General features: G+C 38.6%; 1 protein-coding gene across 1 annotated transcript; it reads left to right on the forward strand.

Annotated features, from left to right (window-relative positions):
* The first annotated feature begins 1,420 nt into the window (after positions 1 to 1,420).
* On the forward strand, positions 1,421 to 15,621 carry LOC107822640 (inositol phosphorylceramide glucuronosyltransferase 1). Its single transcript, XM_016649183.2, has 10 exons — positions 1,421 to 1,950; positions 3,540 to 3,660; positions 4,119 to 4,304; positions 4,552 to 4,715; positions 11,972 to 12,079; positions 12,359 to 12,496; positions 12,576 to 12,683; positions 12,881 to 13,148; positions 13,237 to 13,360; positions 15,076 to 15,621. The coding sequence occupies exons 1-10, from the start codon at positions 1,705 to 1,707 to the stop codon at positions 15,218 to 15,220; spliced, it is 1,608 nt and encodes a 535-aa protein (XP_016504669.1). The 5' UTR covers positions 1,421 to 1,704; the 3' UTR covers positions 15,221 to 15,621.
* Positions 15,622 to 19,216: the final 3,595 nt, after the last annotated feature.

The raw sequence follows: 19,216 nt of genomic DNA on the forward strand, positions 1-19,216 counted from the left end.
TTCCGTAATATTGCCATTCCCTATTCATATGGAGGACTGTTAGGTGTAAGCTTGTTAAAAACTTAAAATAAATAATGAATGGGAAATTGAGGGAAAAATAAAATATTTGAATTTTTCTCTTTGACAAAGGGTCATTGTCTCATATTGGAGGAGGAAAAAAGTTCTGATGTGTATATATACAATTGCTCTTTTTTGAGCTCTTAAAGAGTTAAAAAGAAGGCAAGCCTCACGTCGTCATCGTCGTCGCTTGCTCGACTCGGCTTCGGCTTCAGATTTGGATTTGTAACGGTAAATTAATTTTTCTCCGCATTTAATTTACCCGTTTTATTTTGGGTAATCTCCTTCTTTCTTCTGCATTATTTTAACTACAAAGAAAGCAAATAGTAAGTGTGATTTGCTACCGATCATTGTGTTCGATAAAATACTGGGGTTTAAAGTACCGCTACACCAGTGTGTAATCCGTTCTATACTGGGAGGAAATAATCCACAGCCTAGGGTACTAGGAGGAGATTAAATTACTTAAGGAAACAATGTGAATTTAGTTGGCTCGGATTAAATTCTGTTTCGTCTACATTTTTGTTTTTACGTTATTTTATTTCAGAATTATTTTGCAAATACAATATACTAACATCACTGTCATAGACCTCAATTTTGAGTAAGTTAGAATCAACTATTTGAATCCTTAATATCCATATTTTTTTAATTTAAATTTGGTTGTGTCTAATATTATAAAACTCAATTTTATTTGTACTAGAAGTTCTCAATTTTTTGTGACATTTAAGTCTTTTCTATACTATTTTAGGTACATCCAGAAAAAGAAAAAGAGCGAAAAAAGAAAAAGAGAAAAAAATCAAGTTATATACAAACTAAAATTGTACAAAATAATTTTTCGATATAAATGAATTTTAATTATTATTTTTTTCCGGAATATCCGTTAATATTTATTAAGTGATTTTAGTTACCTAAATGACCCAATTTTATATAGAGAAATTTTCATAAAGTATTATAGTTTAAACCCTAGTAACTATAATTTACCTAATTACCATTCATAGTTACTGTTCAATTGTTACCAACTTATATTAGTTGTATTCAGAAAAATACTCTTGTCGAGAGTTGAACTCAAGACCTCAGGATCGTCTCCAACGTTATGGAAGGTAAGGCTTGTGCCTTGGGACCCCAAATTTGGGAGGCCATATTTTTAAAAAATAATAGGTTTATAAATATTTTAAAAAAAATATTTAGAGCTTTTATAAGAAAGAAAACTTTTTAGATATATAATTAAAGTAATAATTTGATTACTAGGTGAATAGTTTTTCTAACCTTTCAATTTTTCACTTTTTACTCCTCCACTTACATAACGTGAAAAAAATTTACTCCCTCCTTAGTTTGTCCAAGTGTAGCTAGGAATGATATACACATCAACTCACAAAAGGAAATAACTGAAGTTTTGAAAATTCTCACTTTCCAGAACGAATACAAGGAGGAAAGTCACAAGAACAACGAATACACTAAATAATCCCCAATTCTTCATTTAAATATCTCATTTCAATATTCTAATACCATTTCCAGTAACCCCACGTTTCTCCCCAGATCCCTTTTCCCTTCCTTTCTGAAATTCAAGTTTCTTTTACTGAATTCTGCTGGTATATCTTATTCTCGAGATTTTGTTTTTTGATTTTTCCCATTTTCTCGAGAAAGATTACGATGAAAGCAATTTTGTTAAGATTATGGATTATCTCCTTAATAATGTTTTTGTCATGTAATTATTGGGTCATCGGAGCTTCCAAATCTCAATCAACTGAAGAAGCTTACGTTACTCTTCTGTACGGAGATGAGTTCTTGTTGGGTGTTAGAGTACTTGGAAAGTCAATAAGGGAAAGTGGGTCCACTAAAGATATGGTTGTTTTGGTCTCTGATGGGGTTTCTCAATACGCCAACGACCTCCTTCGAGTATGTATTATTTTATACTATAGTAGTATTTACTTTCATTTCAGTGTCATTTCTTGCATAGTGTAGTTTGATTGATGCATAACCTTAAGTTGCTGTATAGTCCCTCTGTTCCATTTTGTTTGTTATAGTTTGACTCAGCCCCAAGTTTAAAAAAGAAATCAATACTTTTGAAACTTCTGGTATTAAATATGCCATAACTTTTGTGCAGTTATAAAAGATAATAAAAAGTTTAAAGTTAATTGTTTCTAAAATAGAAATGTGTCAATCTTTTTGGAAAGGACTAGTAAGATATAGTGGCCAACTAAAGTGGAACAGAGGGAGTAATTGTTCTCAAGTCAGTTAGTAGACGTAGAGGCGGATGCAGTGTATTCGTGTCGGGTTTATCTGAACCTAGTACTTTTAGCGCGAAGTATAAATTTCTATATTAATTCACTAAAATTGCAACATAAAGTAGATATGAACCCATAATTTTAAATGAATAATGGGTTCAATTCTAAGTACCTTCACATTTAAACCCGTAAAGCTTAAATTCTAGATCCGCCTCGGAGTCGAGAAGGGTTGGAATAGGTAGATAACTAGTGTGGATATGGTGTAATTATAATGAGTACTTTAAATATTGCATTGAAATGATCATGCCCATTTAGCCCCCAAGAGGGTGGCCTAGTTGTCGAAGAGTTGGGTGATAACCTCGGGAATCAAGGTTGGAATGCCGGGCAACTCCATTTTAATTTTTCCCCCTCTTGGTGGACAGAGTTAACCGTACTTTGTTGATGGGAGGTAGTAGGAATCAAATAATTGATTAGTCGAGGTGCGCATAAGTTGGACTGAACGCCACTGCTATTGCTATAAGAAAATTAAAGGAGCATGCCCACCTATAGGAATGGGCTTAGGAAACAGGGAAAGTGGTTTTGGAGTTCTTACTGTCTTGAGGAGGCAAAGATCTCTTGTGTTTGAATTCTCTCATTATATACTAATTCTAATGAACTTCCTCACGTATATATAAAGTCAGATTCATGAGCAGTGGATTAGCAGTGGGTAAGGATGAATCCACCGCTTATGTATTGGGTTTGCCCCTGCAACCATGTATGTTTCTAAATGGTACGAAATAAACACGAATGATACATATGGTCGAGTCTAAATAATTTGCGGTTGAGGTAATGATGCTTGCTCGATTAATAATAATTATTTAAGTTAAAGACTAAGGTCGTAAATTGAAGTATCATTGTGCTGCTTCACTTTAGGAAGCTTGAGTTTGATAGGGAGGTGTAGTAGTTTAGTTTATCTTGAAGATAGAGTCTAACCTGTACTTACAGATGCAATGTATCTTCTATTTTGCTCCTAAAAAGGCCTTCCAGTCAGAAAAAAGAAGCAAACTAGTGACTGAAATTGAGCTTGTCTCAAAAAGTCCTATAGTATATTAAGTTGTTCCGGCTATCATTCTATATTGAGCTTGCCTTAGTAAGTCCCATGTTAGTTTTTTCAGTTGTTCTAAATGTCGGTCTTAAAAGTTGTTTATGATTCTAAGGCATCTCTAGACGTGGCTTAATATTCTTATTGAAGGGACTTGGCCTTTGTTTCTTCCTGTGCAGGCTGATGGTTGGATTGTGGAAAAGATTAGTTTATTGTCAAACCCGAATCAAGTGAGGCCGACTAGGTTTTGGGGCGTCTACACAAAGCTAAAAGTATTTAACATGACCAAGTACAAGAAAGGTAATTCTATATCTCAATGCTCGAATTTAAGTTTGGACAGAAAGGAAGAAAAGGATATGATCTACATTTTAAAACTTTCTTAAGTGCCTTTCAAATTTAGGCCAAGTGAATTGTTGGTCTTCTTCTGTGTGAAGTATAGCAATCTATTTCCTCTTAATTTATAGTTGGTATAAATGATCAGTTCTAACACCTTTGCAGGAAATTTCAAAAATTTTAAAATGTAGGGAAGGTAGGGCGCAGAAGGTAGGGAACGTAGTTTGTTTCGTTTTTAAAATTTTGAAACAGATAAGCTTTTTCACTTCATGGCATCTTTTTCTGATCTTTTGTGATAACTTCATGACATCTTTTTCTTTTTTCTATTTTGTTGATAAATTCATGACATATTTTTTAAAAGTAAAGGTGACACATTTTCTGAATTCTAGTCCTTAATGTTGGAATTTCTGCTTTTATTTTGGCAGTGGTATATCTTGATGCTGATACTATTGTAGTAAAGAGCATTGAAGATCTATTTAAATGTGGGAAGTTTTGTGCAAATTTAAAACATTCTGAGAGACTAAATTCTGGAGTAATGGTGATTGAGCCTTCAGAAGAGGTTTTTAAGGATATGATGAGCAAGGTGACCACTCTGCCTTCTTACACTGGAGGTATGCTATTTCTGTTAACTGTTTAATTCTTAGGTTATCTCCTCTCAGTCCAACCTTAATAGTTAAACATATGACTGTATTTTGGAGGATTTGGATTATCTTCTGTTGTCTTAATATTACAAAGTTATTGTCTAGGTGTGGAAGTTTTTTATTCTTATTAGGAGCTTATCTTGTGTAGTCCTAACAATCCATATTCCTATTTTGAGAATGAATGTGAAAATTTGATGCATTAACTTCCTGCTGACAGGTGATCAAGGTTTTCTTAACTCCTACTATGTTGGGTTTGCTAATGCACGTGTTTATGAGCCAAATCAGCCTTCAGATATCCTAAATTCTAGAAAGGTCCCTGAAATGGAGAGACTTTCTACTCTTTACAATGCAGATGTTGGCCTTTACATGCTTGCTAACAAGGTTTGTTTTATGATCAAGGGACTGCCTCTTTTGAATCCTTTTGACCTTTTTTTTTTTTTTTTTTTTGTGTGTGTGTGTGTGTGTTTTCTTCTTCTTTCTCTTCCTTTTTTTTACATTAATTTTATTTTTTTTGGGTTGTTTGTGGGGGTGGGTTGTGTGCTTTGGCTTTTTAATTATTCGGATCTGGAAGCAATGACTTCAAATGGAATTTCTGTTTGACACAGAATACTTTGATTAGTTGATATACATGAGAACTGTAATACCCTGCAGCAGTCATTGGAAATTTGCAACATGTGATATTTCAACTTTGCATTGTTCTGTGGGCTTACTGTGGTTGTGCGAGAAAATTATCCTAAAGAGGCTACAATATTGTGGTTGTGTCAATCACGCTTCATTCATTGGAAGCTACTGCAGTTTTGTTTGCTTAACTTCTTTCTACCAAGTATGAACAGTTCTGCAATCTTAGTGATTCACAAAACCATATTCTATACAAAGAAGAACCACACCAAGAAATTATATGAAGAAGTTACTCATAGAATCAAAATTCGGATGCTTGAAATGGAGAAGTGCTATGTCATAGAGAGATGCCTACAAAAGTGAACGCTAAAGTCCAACACATTCACAAATGCAAATGCTAAGATGGATGTGCGGTCATACAAAACTAAACAAGATTAGAAATGATTGCATCCACGAGAAGGTTCAAGTAGCTCACACCAAGGATGAAATGAAAGAAGGTCCTTGAGATGGTAGGGTCATGTCCTACGTTGTCCGCCAGATGCACCGGTCCATATATGAGAAACCATGGTGAGTAAAGTGTAAAAATGGGACTAGGTAGACCTAAAGTCACTTAGGGAAGTTGTATCGGAGGACCTACAATTTCTTAGGACTCATGTAGACTTGGCGAAAGATATGGACACTACCCCAGAAAGAATCGTCGGAATCCGACACCCCACGCGCCGTCACGCGCGGCAGAGCTCCGACCACCTCTAACCCACGCGCCGGCGCGTGACGCTTTTCCAGGCCAGATCTTAACTTTTTTTCTTCAGACAGCCTCTTCGTGAGACTGTTCCGACACCACCCATCCACCAACCTCTAACTTCCGACCACTTTTGTTATTTTCCGGTGACGGAGGTGGCTTTTTACGGCTAGATTTCACTCCCTCTCACTTTCTCTTCTTCAGTCAGTCTCCTAGCGAGGCTTTTGGTTTAGCTATGATGGACTCTACGGAGAGAAACTCCTACTTCTCCCTAGAATCTAGAAAATTGGAAAACATGTCTTTCATCAAAGCTGCATCTTGGCCAGCCCTAGAACTTGGGGGAAGAATCCAGCGAAAGCTTGACGTAGGGCAGGAGCCGCACTTCTCGCTGTCTGAGGATCACACTCTCAGGCGTAAAGGTTTCTTAGAATCTTGTTTGATTGGGTCTTTCTCCAAATGGGTTGATTCTCTAGAGGCTGTTAGGAACTGGGCAGCAGAGGCATGGAACGTCAAGGACGGGCTGAAAATATCGCAATTGGGGGACACGCAATATCTCTTTCGATTTGTCGACGAGTCTCAAGCTTCAGAAATCCTTGTCAGAGGAAACATGTGGTTCGATGGGAATTTCTTAAAGATAGACAGATGGGTGGAGCACGATGGGTGTCTCGACCCTCGTTTCACTAGCGAAATATTGGTGGTCAACATGGTGGGTCTCCCGGTGCATCTCTGGTGTCTTGACCTATTCAAGAAGGTTCGGGAAATCTGTGGGGGTTTTATTGATGTCACTTGCAGCTTACACGATCTCTCGCGAGTAAGGATTGTGGTGAGGAAAAAGGGCAGAATCCCTGTCTCCACTGTAGTGGAAGATGGCTACTTGAGTTATAGGGTTTGGTTGAGCCCTGAATTTCGCCCTATCTTTATGCCTGTAATATTGGCAGAAGAAAAGGGAAGGTCAAATAGAAGGGAGGGAAGGGGAAATCAGTCTCTGAGAGGAGGGGAGGGCTCACCGGATCAGTGGACTAAGCTGGAATCAGACGTTAGATCGAGAAGTGACGGGAGGTTTGAATTTGGGAGAAGAAGACAAAATTTTAACAAGAGGAAAAGACGTGAATGAGTTAGTGATGCGGGCTGGAAAGGCAGAATGGGCTGGTCCTCTTTTAACTATCATATAGTCGGGCAAGATTTAAGCAAGTATAGGCCTGGGCCTCCACACATGGGCCCAACAACTTTCCCCAATTCTATTATAATTGATCCAAAGGGGCCTGGATTATATCAAGCTGTGTCCGATAAGGCTCCTAAACATATGGGAGCAGTCACTCCTCCTTCTTCTGCCAATGATGCCTCACACTGTGGTATTTCTTCACCAAGCACTAGTGACTTGCGCCCCTCTTCGGCCACTGCTCCAGGGGCAGCACCGGCTAAAGCTGGTGGTGTTATTCCACGGCCCCCCGCCTCTGATGAACCCAGCTCCATTGCCCCCTCATCTCCCCTGTGCTTAGCTGTGCTGAGGTTACAATACAATCTCCTTTCTCTTCTAGGCAGATTGCTGCGCTTGCCCCAATTGATGTCAGTGGCGGGCCAGTAATACCAGTTAATATGCCGCCAAGGGCTCCATCACGATACAATGCCAGAGAGGCATTGATTTCAGAGGTTGGTGCCTCTCAAGGAAACGACGAGATCCACCCAACACCCAGAGTTCCTATTGCTAGCAATGCTATGGTCTTGTATTCCTCCGGTAGGGGCAAGGAAAAGGTAATTACAGAAGACGCATGTCCAATTTCGTCACGGATTGGAGAAGGGGTTATGTCCTTCTGGATGGAGGATAAACTATTAAACTTTGGGAAGTTCTTGGGTATTTCTTTTGAAGGGAAGGAAGATAGGGTGCTAGAACTGTTGAGGGAGATTGAGCAACAACCTTGTTACGAAGGCGCAGGGAGGGAGTTGGGTAAATGTGTTAAGCAAAATAACTTAGGGGATGTAGTGGTGTATCAGAGAAGGGGTCGAGTGTGTGACAGGGAGAAAGGGACCTCGGCTAGGGGGGTGGGAAAATGGGGGCTATTGTTGCTTATGGAAGTTAAGATCTTTTTCATGGAATGTCAGGGGGATGAATGACCCAAACAAAAGGGCCATCATCAAAGTGGGAGTTAGGGAGTGGGGTGCCAACCTAATTTGTTTTTAGGAGACCAAAATGGAAGTTTTGTCGGATGCGATCGTGAGAAGTGTTTGGGGAGGTAGTTGGGTGAAATATGACTGGGTCCCAGCAGCGGAAAGTGCCGGGGACATTCTACTTATGTGGGATGATAGAAGTTTGGAGGTAAAGGAGATTTGGAAGAGAGTTTTTTCCTTAGCAGCTCTCGTCAAAGATAGAGTGAGTGGGGTGGAGTGGGGTTTTGGGGGAGCGTACGGGCCGGTAGGGGAAGGGTCCAAGGTGTCTTTCTGGGAGGAACTGGCCAATATTATGGGAGAATGGGACATTCCATGGGTTCTAGGGGGAGACTTTAACACTATTAGATTCCCGGAGGAGAGATTAGGGTGCAATTTGATTTCGAGGGCCATGGAGGAGTTTTCTGACTTCATCTATGATCACTTTCTCATTGATCTTCCTCTGTCAGGGGAAAGGTTTACTTGGGTCAGGGCGGAGGATTCCAACTCAAGGTCTAGACTCGATAGATTTCTGATATCGCCCTCCTGGGATGAGCTGGTGCTGAATGTGTTGCAGATTCCTTTACCTAGGCTGACTTCGGATCATTTGCCTATCTTGCTAGATAGACGCAAAGGGAGGGGGTGCGTGCTCCCTTCCGATTCGAAAACATGTGGTTGAAAGTTTCAGGATTTGGTGACAAAGTGAAAGAATGGTGGACCAACTACGGGGTATCAGGGTCACCCTCATTCCGTTTGTCGAAGAAACTCAAATTGCTCAAGGGAGATATTATTAGGTGGAATAAGGAGGTCTTCGGGAGGGTGGAGGTCAAAATGAGGGAGCTTATGCATGAATTGGGAGAATTAGAGAGAGGGGAAGGGGCGATGGAGTTAGATGAATCTGAGAAAGTGAGATTGGGGGAGGTTAAGAGGGAAATAGTCGAGTTAGCAATAGCTCAGGAGACTAGTTGGCGACAAAAATCAAGGGCGCTCTAGTTAAAGGAGGGGGATTCGAATACCAAGTTTTTCCACAGGGTTGCGGTTGCAAATCGAAGGAGAAAGCTCATAGAGTCCTTAGTTGTGGATGAGGTGAGGATTGAGGGAGAAGAGGAGGTAAAAGGGGCGATAGTGAGGTTTTATGAGAACTTATACAAAGAGGAAGTTAGTTGGAGGCCTACTTTGGGGGAATAGAGTTCAACCACATAGGGGAGGGAGACAATGAGTGGCTAGAAAGAGCTTTCGAGGAGGAGGAGGTGCACGATGCTGTATCGAGTTGTGCTGGTGATAAGGCCCCCAGGCCTGATGGTTTCTCCTTGGCCTTCTTCCAGCTCTGTTGAGACACCATTAAGGGGGAGTTGATGGAAGCCATCGAATATTTCCACGTGAATGGTGCTTTCGAGAGAAGCATCAATGCTTCTTTTATTACCATTGTGCCTAAGAAAGAAGGCGCATCTTGTATCAGAGACTACAGGCCTATCAGTCTAGTGGGGAGCATTTACAAGATTACTTCTAAAGTGCTCTCCAACAGACTAAAGAAGGTTTTTGACATATCTGTTTCGTCCTCCCAAAATGCGTTTGTGGAAGGTAGGCAGATCCTGGATGCTGCTCTGGTGGCAAATGAACTTGTAGACTCCAGAAGGAAAAATAGAGAACCCGACTTACTGTGCAAGTTGGACCTTGAGAAGGCTTTCGACCATGTCAATTGGGAGTTCCTGGACTTCATTATGAAGCGGATGGGGTTTGGGGAAAGATGGAGGGGATGGATCAAGTTCTGCATTTCCTCAGTCAAATTCTCTGTCCTGGTTAATGGTAGCCCGTGTGGTATCTTTGGCAGCTCTAGGGGGCTCAGGAAAGGTGACCCCCTCTCCCCCATGCTATTCATTTTAGTGATGGATGCTCTGAGTAATATGATGGATCGTGCGGCGAGTGGAGGCTTCTTGAGAGGATTCTCAGCTCCGATCGGGGTGCTTAGTGCCCGAAGGGTCTCTCATTTGCTTTTTGCGGATGACACCCTGGTTTTCTGTGATGCCGGTATGGATCAGTTGACCTGCCTGAAGCAGGTACTACAGTGGTTTCAGTTAGTATCAGGACTCAAAATCAACCTCGGCAAGTGTGAGATTTTCCCGGTGGGTGAGGTTGCTAACATTGATGCTTTGTCTCATGTTCTCGGATGCAAGTTGGCCTCTCTTCCCACTACTTACCTGGGTCTACCATTGGGCGCTTTGCAAGAGGATACTACGGTTTAGAATCCAGTCATTGAAAGGGTTGAAAAACGATTAGCAGGCTGGCAGAAACGATACTTGTCAAAAGGCGGTAAGGAAGTGCTTATCAAAAGCACTTTGTCGAGTATCCCTACCTATTACTTATCCCTGTTGCAAGCACCTGTGAGCATCACAGAAAAACTGGAGCGGCTTCAAAGGAATTTTCTTTGGGATGCGGCAGATGGAACTAGAAAGTTTCATCTAGTGAATTGGCAGACAGTCACTTCCCTAAAGTAGTGGGGTGGACTTGGAGTAAAAGATCTCAGGGTATTCAACAGAGCTTTGCTGGGGAAGTGGCTGTGGAGATTCGGGGTAGAAGAGCATGTTCTATGGAGGGAGGTCATAGCAGAAAAGTACGATTCCACGGGAGGGGGTTGGAGGACCAAGGCAATCACAACACCGTTCGGGTGTGGCATGTGGAGGAATATCATGAAGAATTGGGAAGCTTTCTATGGCAACATCACTTACAGGGTGGGAGATGGAAGGAGAATCAGCTTTTGGAATCATAGGTGGTGTGGAGAGGATACTCTGAGGGTCTCTTTCCCCCACGTCTTCAGAGTTTCAAACCAGAATGAATTGATGGTTCAATAGATTCGCAAGGAGCATGAAGGAGGGATAGTATGGGACCTCTCTTTTAGAAGGAACATGCAAGATTGAGAGATTGCGGAGTTTCAAAATTTGTTGGCACTGCTATACGGGCAAGACATGCCCCATCCATCTTGCGATTCTTGGAGACGGGGGTTGCGTGGCAATGGCTTGTTCACCGTAAAGTCCTTTTACCAGAGTATGTTGGTGAGAGAGGAGGCTACTTTTCCATACTCATCGATCTGGATTCATAAGGCGCCCACGAAGGTGTGCTTTTTTGCATGGCTAGCAGCGAGGGGAGTGATCTTGACAGCTGAAAATCTGCGAAAGAGAGGAATTACACATGTTAGTTGGTGCTACATGTGTAAAAGCTCAGGGGAATAAGTTGATCATCTTATGCTACATTGCCTGTGTCCTGGGGTTTGTGGAGGGCAATCCTGAATCTTTTTGGTGTTCAATGGGTGATGCCAAACACTGTAAAGGAAATGCTATATAGCTGAGTCGGTTTTCGGAGAAGAAGCAAGCAAAAGGCGTGGAAGTTCGCCTCGTTAGCTCTCATGTGGTTAGTCTGGGGAGAGAGAAATAGGAGAGTTTTTGAGGGGATTGAGTCTCCGTTTTCACATCTTAAGAATAGTCTTTTATCTTTGATCGCTTTTTGGTGCACACATATAGCCCCTACCTGTGTAGAAGATTGGGCGTCTTTTATAGAGAATCATGTTCTGATGTAAATTCTCTACTTTTTATATACTTCTTGTATGCGGGAGTTTTTTCTCCCTTTTGATTAATACAATTTACCTTATCAAAAAAAAAATAGGAGATATCTATTAGTTGAGAAGATGTTTTTGTCATATTAGCACTATTACTTTACTTCCTATATTTTTCTAGGAGTTATTTAGCCTAGTAAAAAATATAAAGAACTTCTAGTACTTTTTATGTTTATTTTTATTTTATAAAATTGTTGGCCTGAGATGTGTTTAAATGGCGTAACATGGTTAGTGAGATTCATACATACGATCCCAACTTGCTTGGGACTTAGGCGCAGTTGTTGTTGTTGGAGAAAGTTGAAAATAGCCGTTTAGGGAAATGTTATTTGATACGCGCGTGGTGTGAATAGAAATCAGTCAAACAAAAGAAACAGGTACGTGAGAAAATTTCATCTTTGATGGAAAAGGTAAACTTTAGAATACACATGTTTAGAGCAGAAACTTTTTAGATGCAAGAACTTGATTTCCTTTAAATGCATTTTAACTTTTCCTTGCTTGCACTAACCCTTTTTTTCTTTTATATATTTGTAGTGGATGGTAGATGAGAAAGAACTCCGAGTTATTCATTACACATTGGGACCCCTTAAACCATGGGATTGGTGGACATCTTGGCTGTTAAAACCTGTTGACGTGTGGCAGGTACTTTTCTTTTTCCGTGTACTCTAGTCACTGCCCCCAGCTGTTGCAAGTCATTTTGGATTCGATATTGTTGTCTTCTTCCTCCATTTGTATCCTAAATTTTACTCTGATAACATGGTCCGTAGCACTGCTTCCTTGCTCAACATAAACGCCATTTTATGCACTTTGCTGTTTGCGGCTTGGAGGCTGAGTTTGCGCTTTCTAAGTTGGTGTGCGAGAGAGGATTTTGTTTAACTCATCTCCAATAACTGTATGACCTTATGTTTGCTCATGCTGCAGAATGTTAGGTTACGTCTTCAAGAATCGCTACCTGGAACTGGATGGGGCAAAAATCCTAGAGATGAACTTCTTGTCAAATTTTTGTTTCTGTTTCCGTTACTTCTGATAGTATTTTGCTACTATCGGTCATTTCTAAAGGTCAGCACTTTAAAATGATGTCATTACAAAGTTGTCAGCATTTTGAGTATCTGTCATTGAAAAAGATTTCTGTCTGCAGACCCGATCATTATGTGACCATATTAGACAGCTATACTACAAGGTCAGAGCTAGAGGTGTCCTACCTTATTCTTCCGTTCCTTCATCCACCATTGTTTCCCCTCAGCAGGTATCTCTGCTCCTTCCTTATCGGTTATAGTGAATTGCCTCTCATGTCTTGCAGAATGGCTTTCAATTATATATCAAGCATGACATATTTTGCTTGTGAAGTTTTTACTCCTATTTCTAATGTTTTTCTCAATTTATAATAAGCTTATATTGCTTGTTCTTAAATGATAATGAAACAAGTTCACAAATTGTATGCAGCCGAAGGTGCCTGCTTTTCTGGGTGGGATATCTGTATGTGTCTGTTTTGCTGCTGTTCTGGTGTCCCTTGGTCTTTCACTTGTAATTATCCCACGCCAAGTAATGCCGTGGACTGGTCTTCTCCTAATGTATGAGTGGACATTTACACTTTTCTTCCTCTTTTTTGGAAGTTATTTGCACTTAATTTACCAATGGGGAAAGGCTGTGGCAAATCGAGCTGGACAATTTCAGGCTCATCCTGCATCTTTGGACCATGAATCTGGAAAAGGTTGGTTTTCATAACGTTGCTAGTTTTCATTTTACTAAATTTTGAGGTGGCGTTATTTCATTGTTCCTGGAATTTTGCTGCCTTGTAGGTCATCAGCGGCAGCAATCATGTTGCGACATTGCTGCGTGCTACTATGGGTTAGGGATGGCATCTCTTGCAATTTTATCCCCTGCATTGCCTAGTATTTTCGGAATCACTGCTTTGTTTTTGAGGTACTTTTAGTATAATTTCTTCTGCATTTCAAGTTATTTATAATAGTTATGTGTGTGTATATATGTATTAATGGCTGCATTAGAACGACAAAATGCTATTTGGCGTTTACTTGCCTTGGGTCATTATTTTGTCAACAAAGTTGAATCTGTTCACCGATTTATTGCCTGAAGTTATAGGTTTGAAATTAGTATTCATATATGAGATGCTGAATTCCATTGCAACATCATCAGTTCAGAATGTATTTAATATGAAAAGGGATAAAATCTTTTGGTTGAATACATCAGTGGCCCCCCAAACTTGCCAACAATTTTCATTTTGACACTTTTAACTCAAGGTGTGACCTATTGAATATCGATCTATACCCAAAACTGTGCATATTATACACATAATGTTGACATGGCATAGTGCGTGTAGAACACCAATTTTGAGCGCGTGGAGAGGCCACAATTTTTGTTTTTAAGTTTTTTTTTCTTCCTCCCTCTTCTCTTTCCCTGCCACCATATCCTACCTTCCCCTTCCCCTTCCTCCTCTCTCCTCGCTACCACTGGCACTATCAAATCATTCCTCTTCCTCCTCTCTCTCGCCACCACTGCCACTCATCCCGCCCTCGACCTATTTTAGCCCACGCTGTTACAGTCCACCCCTCCGTCTCTTCTTTCTCAACCAACACCCATGTCCATCTTCATTGGATTTCTCTTGCTTCGAAGAGCAATTGTACAACCCTTTTCATAAGTTTGGTGAAAGGCAATTCTCAAAAAAGTTATAAATATTGTGGAATTTCACCGGCAGCTTGCTTCCACGTCTAGCCATTTTCTGTAGTACTATATACTTGATAGCCTTTAAAATTACAGAAGAGAGAACAGGGATGTTAAAATTGGTGTTGAACTGTTGATGAAGCTATGTTGTGGCGTGAATGGTTGGGGGGGTTGAAGATTTGGGATGTTAAAATTGGTGAAAGCACTTTTGACAGTGAAAAATGGTGTTGTGGGGATTTGAAGAAAGGACTTTGTTTTGGGGGTGGGGGTGGGTGGGGAGTCGAAAAAGACGACACAGGTGTGAGAGATTCTGAAAAAAATTGTAGATGAGAGGTTTTACTTTTTTAATCTTCCACGTGTTGCATACTGGGTTTTTTTTTGCCGTGTCATAGCATTTGGGAGTCACACTTCGTTCTTGTGAGAGATTGTCCATTAGGTGTCTGATAGGCACAAAGTATAGACCAGGTGTTCGATAGGTGACAACTTTAGTTAAGGTGTCTAAATGAAATTTTTTGACAAGTTTGAGGAGTCATCTCTGTATTTAGCCAAATCTTTCTAAGGGGATCCTTTTGAGACCGTTGGGTGAGAGCACATTGAATAAAAGATGTAATTAGATATTTTAAAATAGGTCATTTATGTTTCCCCCCCCCAAAAAAAAAAAAAAGAAGTTATTTAGAGTAAATCGGATCATTGATTAAGTAGCCTAGGAGATGGTTCACGGTAGTAACCATTTTGGTTAAACTTTATGCAGTAATTCTAAAATGCTGTGTCACATATAAACTAATGTCTACAACCATATGGCTTCACGCAGATGGACTTCTAGTGCATTCTTGAACTTCTCGCTGGATTTGTCCTCATTCTGTTGATAACACCATATGCCTTTCAACTTTTCAGTACATGTCGTCTGGCACTTGAAAAACTTAAAGTTTATGTTTTATTCTGTGTTTATGTTGTTGCAGGTTAGGATTGATGGTCGTAGGAGGCCTTGTTTTAGCATCCTTCATGACATATGCTTCGGAGCATCTATCGGTTAGATCATTTATGAGGGGCTTTGAAGAAGGGGGCGGCACACAAAGGAATAGGAGTATATGTTTCTTGTGCTGATTATGGCATATTCAGGTCTCAGCCAACTACATGCAAGCTCTTTCTTGCACTTGTAATTCATTTCAACATATTCCTCCAGGTAACTTAACCTGTAGAATATGCTGATTTTTTTGGTCTCTCACTTGATTGTTTTAGAAAGGTTGTGGTGTAATTCTTTGTAAAGTGTCTGCCTGTATATGAATCTTTTAATCTAACAAAATGAAAGTATCTGATGTTAGGTTTTAGTTTCCAAGTATTTTGAAAGGTTGTGTAGGTTCGGCGTATGAAAGGGAATGTCGCGCATTGATAGAAGCTGTCTATGTATGGTTAGGAAGTCATGAGTTAAAACCGTCTAAACTGTCTCTTGCAGAAATGTAAATATGGTTCGATTGTTTCTAGCACCTTATAGCGAAAGCTTAGTACATCGGATTGTTTTTTTGCATAGGTTTGGCAGGCTTTGTGCATTGAAGCACTGCCAAGAACGTAAAGCTTACTAGTAAATGTCCAAGCTACTTGATTTAATTTTTTTTAGCAGTGGGGAAAGAAACTGCCTATCTTGTCCTGCATCAAATTTGAGTTTAATAAAAAGTTTACCACAGTCGACAGATCATGTCTGAATAAGTTGAATCTACGGGAAATATATTATATCTATCTTAAGATCTATCTATGGCTTTCGTTCCAAATATTTATTTCTTTACCTTTCTTAGCACTTGAAAACACCATTGACCAACCACATGGCATGTTTTGAGCTTCATTCTCTCTTTTGTTTTCTCTGACCATGATGTCTGGATCAATTTGCGTATATCTTAACTAATTTTATGAGGTATTTGCTATTTTCTACCGACACAAATATTAAATAACTTTGTCCATTAGCACTTGAACAAATAAAAAGAATCATCTAGTGTTATTGCTTCTGCTAGAATTTGAATTATACATGTTACTACTAAGCTGTAGTTCTGTCAAAGAGATCATTAGGATTCAAATTAATTGGTAATTTTATGGTTCAAATTTCCATCTTTTTAACATTGGACTGTTCATTGGAAGCCTTCCATTTTAAGTTGTTATTTATACAGTGGCATAGCCATCCTATGTCAAGGGTGGTCAGGCACACACCATTTGCCGAAAAATTATATTGTATATATAAGTTAAATACTACTTTTTATGGTTATATATTATATTTTGAACACCCTTAACACAGCTGAGTGGGGCAGTCTAGTGGTTCAGGATGTTCAAAGTGACATGTTGTTCAAAATTAAACGGAGACCACCATGTGTGGTCTATTTGGTTCTTTTTCAATCTAAAATATTTTCTAATAAAATAACTTTTAAAACTTAAAATTTATGTAGAAATAAACAACTAATTTTTAAAAAATTTAACTAAAATTTTTTTCTTAAATAAATTTTATAATTTAAAAGGCAAGCTCTACGGTAATTTCTTCAACAAAAGCTCTCTACAAACTACAAATCCTCTCTACTCTCTTTCCTTTTGTTTTATGCTTACTTTTATTAGTAAAATTTCTTATGTTGTTTTTTTGTTATTTTAATTTTGAGTTATAAAATTACGGTTCTATTAAAAGTTTTTATTATTATTTAACTAAATGTTGCGTAGTTTGATTTAAAAAATTTGATACACCATTTATTGGCTTATATAAATTTGAATACCCTTGACGGAATTTTTGGCTATGCCACTGTTTATACATTATCTTTATACAAGGACTTACTAAATTTATTATTCATGGTTGCAAAAGAATGGAATTTCTAGTTACGTGTCCTGATTGGTGTAGTATTGTTGCTGGTAGGAAATCTCTAATTGGTAAGTACTTGAGAAACCACTAACCAACCACATGGCATGAGTTTAGCTGCATTCTCTTGCAGTTCCTGTGTCCCCTTAAGAAAAAAGCAGTGCGATGCAAAGGGCATCTCATCTCATGTTAACACATGATTCGGGGAAGGACCACACCTGAAGGATGTGACGTGACGTAGACAGCGTACTCTAATACAAGTGTTAATGGCTGATTTCACGACTCAAACCCGTGAACTATAGGTCATACGGAGAGGGTCTGGGGAAGGGCCGCATCCAAGGGATGTGATATAGATAGCGAATCCTAATACAAGTATTAATGGTTGTTTCCACGGCTTGAACCCGTAAACTTTAGGTAATACGGAGATAACTTTATCGTTACTCCGGGACTCGCTTCTCCTATGTCCCCTTTTAATTTGTTTAATTTAAGCACTCTCTAAATTATATTGTATAAAAGTATGTTATACAAGTTAAATCCTTCTATTTTTTTATGTGCAAAAAGGGCACGTTGAGTGGGAAAAAATTTGAAAGGGATGCAGACATCGCCTGTTATCGTCTAGAAAACTTTACAAACAAAAGGTTGGAAAACAAAGAGTGGTCCATGTCAATCTTGGATTTAGAATTATGAGTTACAATGAATACTGTTGTAATTCCAAGTGGTAGTGTTCTTAAGGTTGCTGCTGTGGTCTTTTTCATGTGCTTTCCACTTTTAAGGATAAATTCATACTGATGGTTGGTTTCAGTGGCATATGTCGAATTTTATTGTTTGTTATGTAACGTCAATATTTGAAGAAGTGAACAAATAAATAAATTACTATAACGACAAACATTTTTTAAATATTTATATTAAATATATTTACAAAATTTTTTGACGAAACGGTGTCATATGACACCTAAGGTGGCTATGCCTCTGGTTGATTGCCCTCGCAATAATTGAATTCCCCCTTTGTTATTATCCACTTATTCCCCTCCAACAATCGATATAACAATAATAACTATGCCCAATTTCAAGTTTGTTGGGTCAACAATATCAATTCTTAATATCATAAATATTTTATTTGGATTTATAGTATTTTAATACTAGGTATTTAAGGATTATCTATTACTTACTAGAAAATTCCCAATATACTGATCAGATGGTTATAACTTATACCTCTGATATGCTTAGAATATTCTTGCCATTTCAATCAACTATTGTTTTCCAACTTTTATCAAATAATCCATAAGGGTTGTGATAGAGTGGTAAGTACTCTTTCACCTTAACCAGAGGTCTTACGTTTGAATCATGGGTATGAAATCGCCTTTGTTAGAGAGCGTTTTACCATCAAATATAGAACTTTCCGGCGCAAATCCGAATTTAGTCGGCCATAATGCAAGTAGCGGAAACCAAAAAAAGAAAAGTCTATTATCAAATAAAAAAAGTGAAATCTATCTATTTTATCCATGAGTTATGTTTCTTATATTTTAACTTGGATTTCTGCATCATTTAAGGAGAAAAAATAAAGAGATTTCTGGTGATTAGTTACTTGAAATTTTAACCTCAAAATTACTTCAAGTAATATTTATGAAGTTTATACATCGATCCAAAAAAGGAGAGGAAGTTACTGCTAACCAAAATTGTAGAAGTTTGAGTGTTAAGTTGGGTGTCTCTCATAAATCTTAACCTCATGGGTAGCAATTTAGCTTTTCTTGGTTTATTTTAAGCAATTTTGAAAAGGGTATTATCACTTTTAGCCCGCGCCAGAAACTATTTATATCTGGTAGCCAAAAAAATGTATAAAATTTGTATAATTTTTGTATATAACTTACAGAATGCATATATATACAAAAAATATATAAATTTTATACATTTTTTCGGTTATTATTTTTACAGTGGCTATATAGTGTGATTTTTCCTTTTTGAAATGGTTAATAAGAGAATGAAAAAAGCTTAAGAGTCAATGGTTACAGAGATAACTAGAACTTGAATTCATACATTTGGTTAGAATTACGATCTCTGGGTCATATATTTAATATTCCTCCACCTTCATTAATTTAAATCTTACTACATGCATTGTCTTTATTTAGTGATTTATTTATCTAATTTCCATGTCCTTTTTTTTTGGGTGGAGAAAAGGTCATGAACGTAAAGCAATTTGTATGTACAAAATGATAGTAATAGACAAAGTCATTATAAATGAGATTATTATTACTGAAATATCCCAAAATTTGTGTGAA

This window comes from Nicotiana tabacum, chromosome 13, assembly GCF_000715075.1.
Source record: "Nicotiana tabacum cultivar K326 chromosome 13, ASM71507v2, whole genome shotgun sequence".
Classification (NCBI taxonomy): Eukaryota; Viridiplantae; Streptophyta; class Magnoliopsida; order Solanales; family Solanaceae; genus Nicotiana; species Nicotiana tabacum.

What these genes read in the sequence shown, in the direction of transcription:
- LOC107822640 (XM_016649183.2), top strand. Translation starts at nt 1,705, where the DNA reads ATGAAAGCAATTTTGTTAAGATTATGGATTATCTCCTTAATAATGTTT. An exon ending in TTTACATGCTTGCTAACAAG is followed by an intron (nt 4,716 to 11,971) that starts GTTTGTTTTATG and finishes ATATATTTGTAG; the next exon opens with TGGATGGTAGATGAGAAAGA. An exon ending in CCATTGTTTCCCCTCAGCAG is followed by an intron (nt 12,684 to 12,880) that starts GTATCTCTGCTC and finishes AATTGTATGCAG; the next exon opens with CCGAAGGTGCCTGCTTTTCT.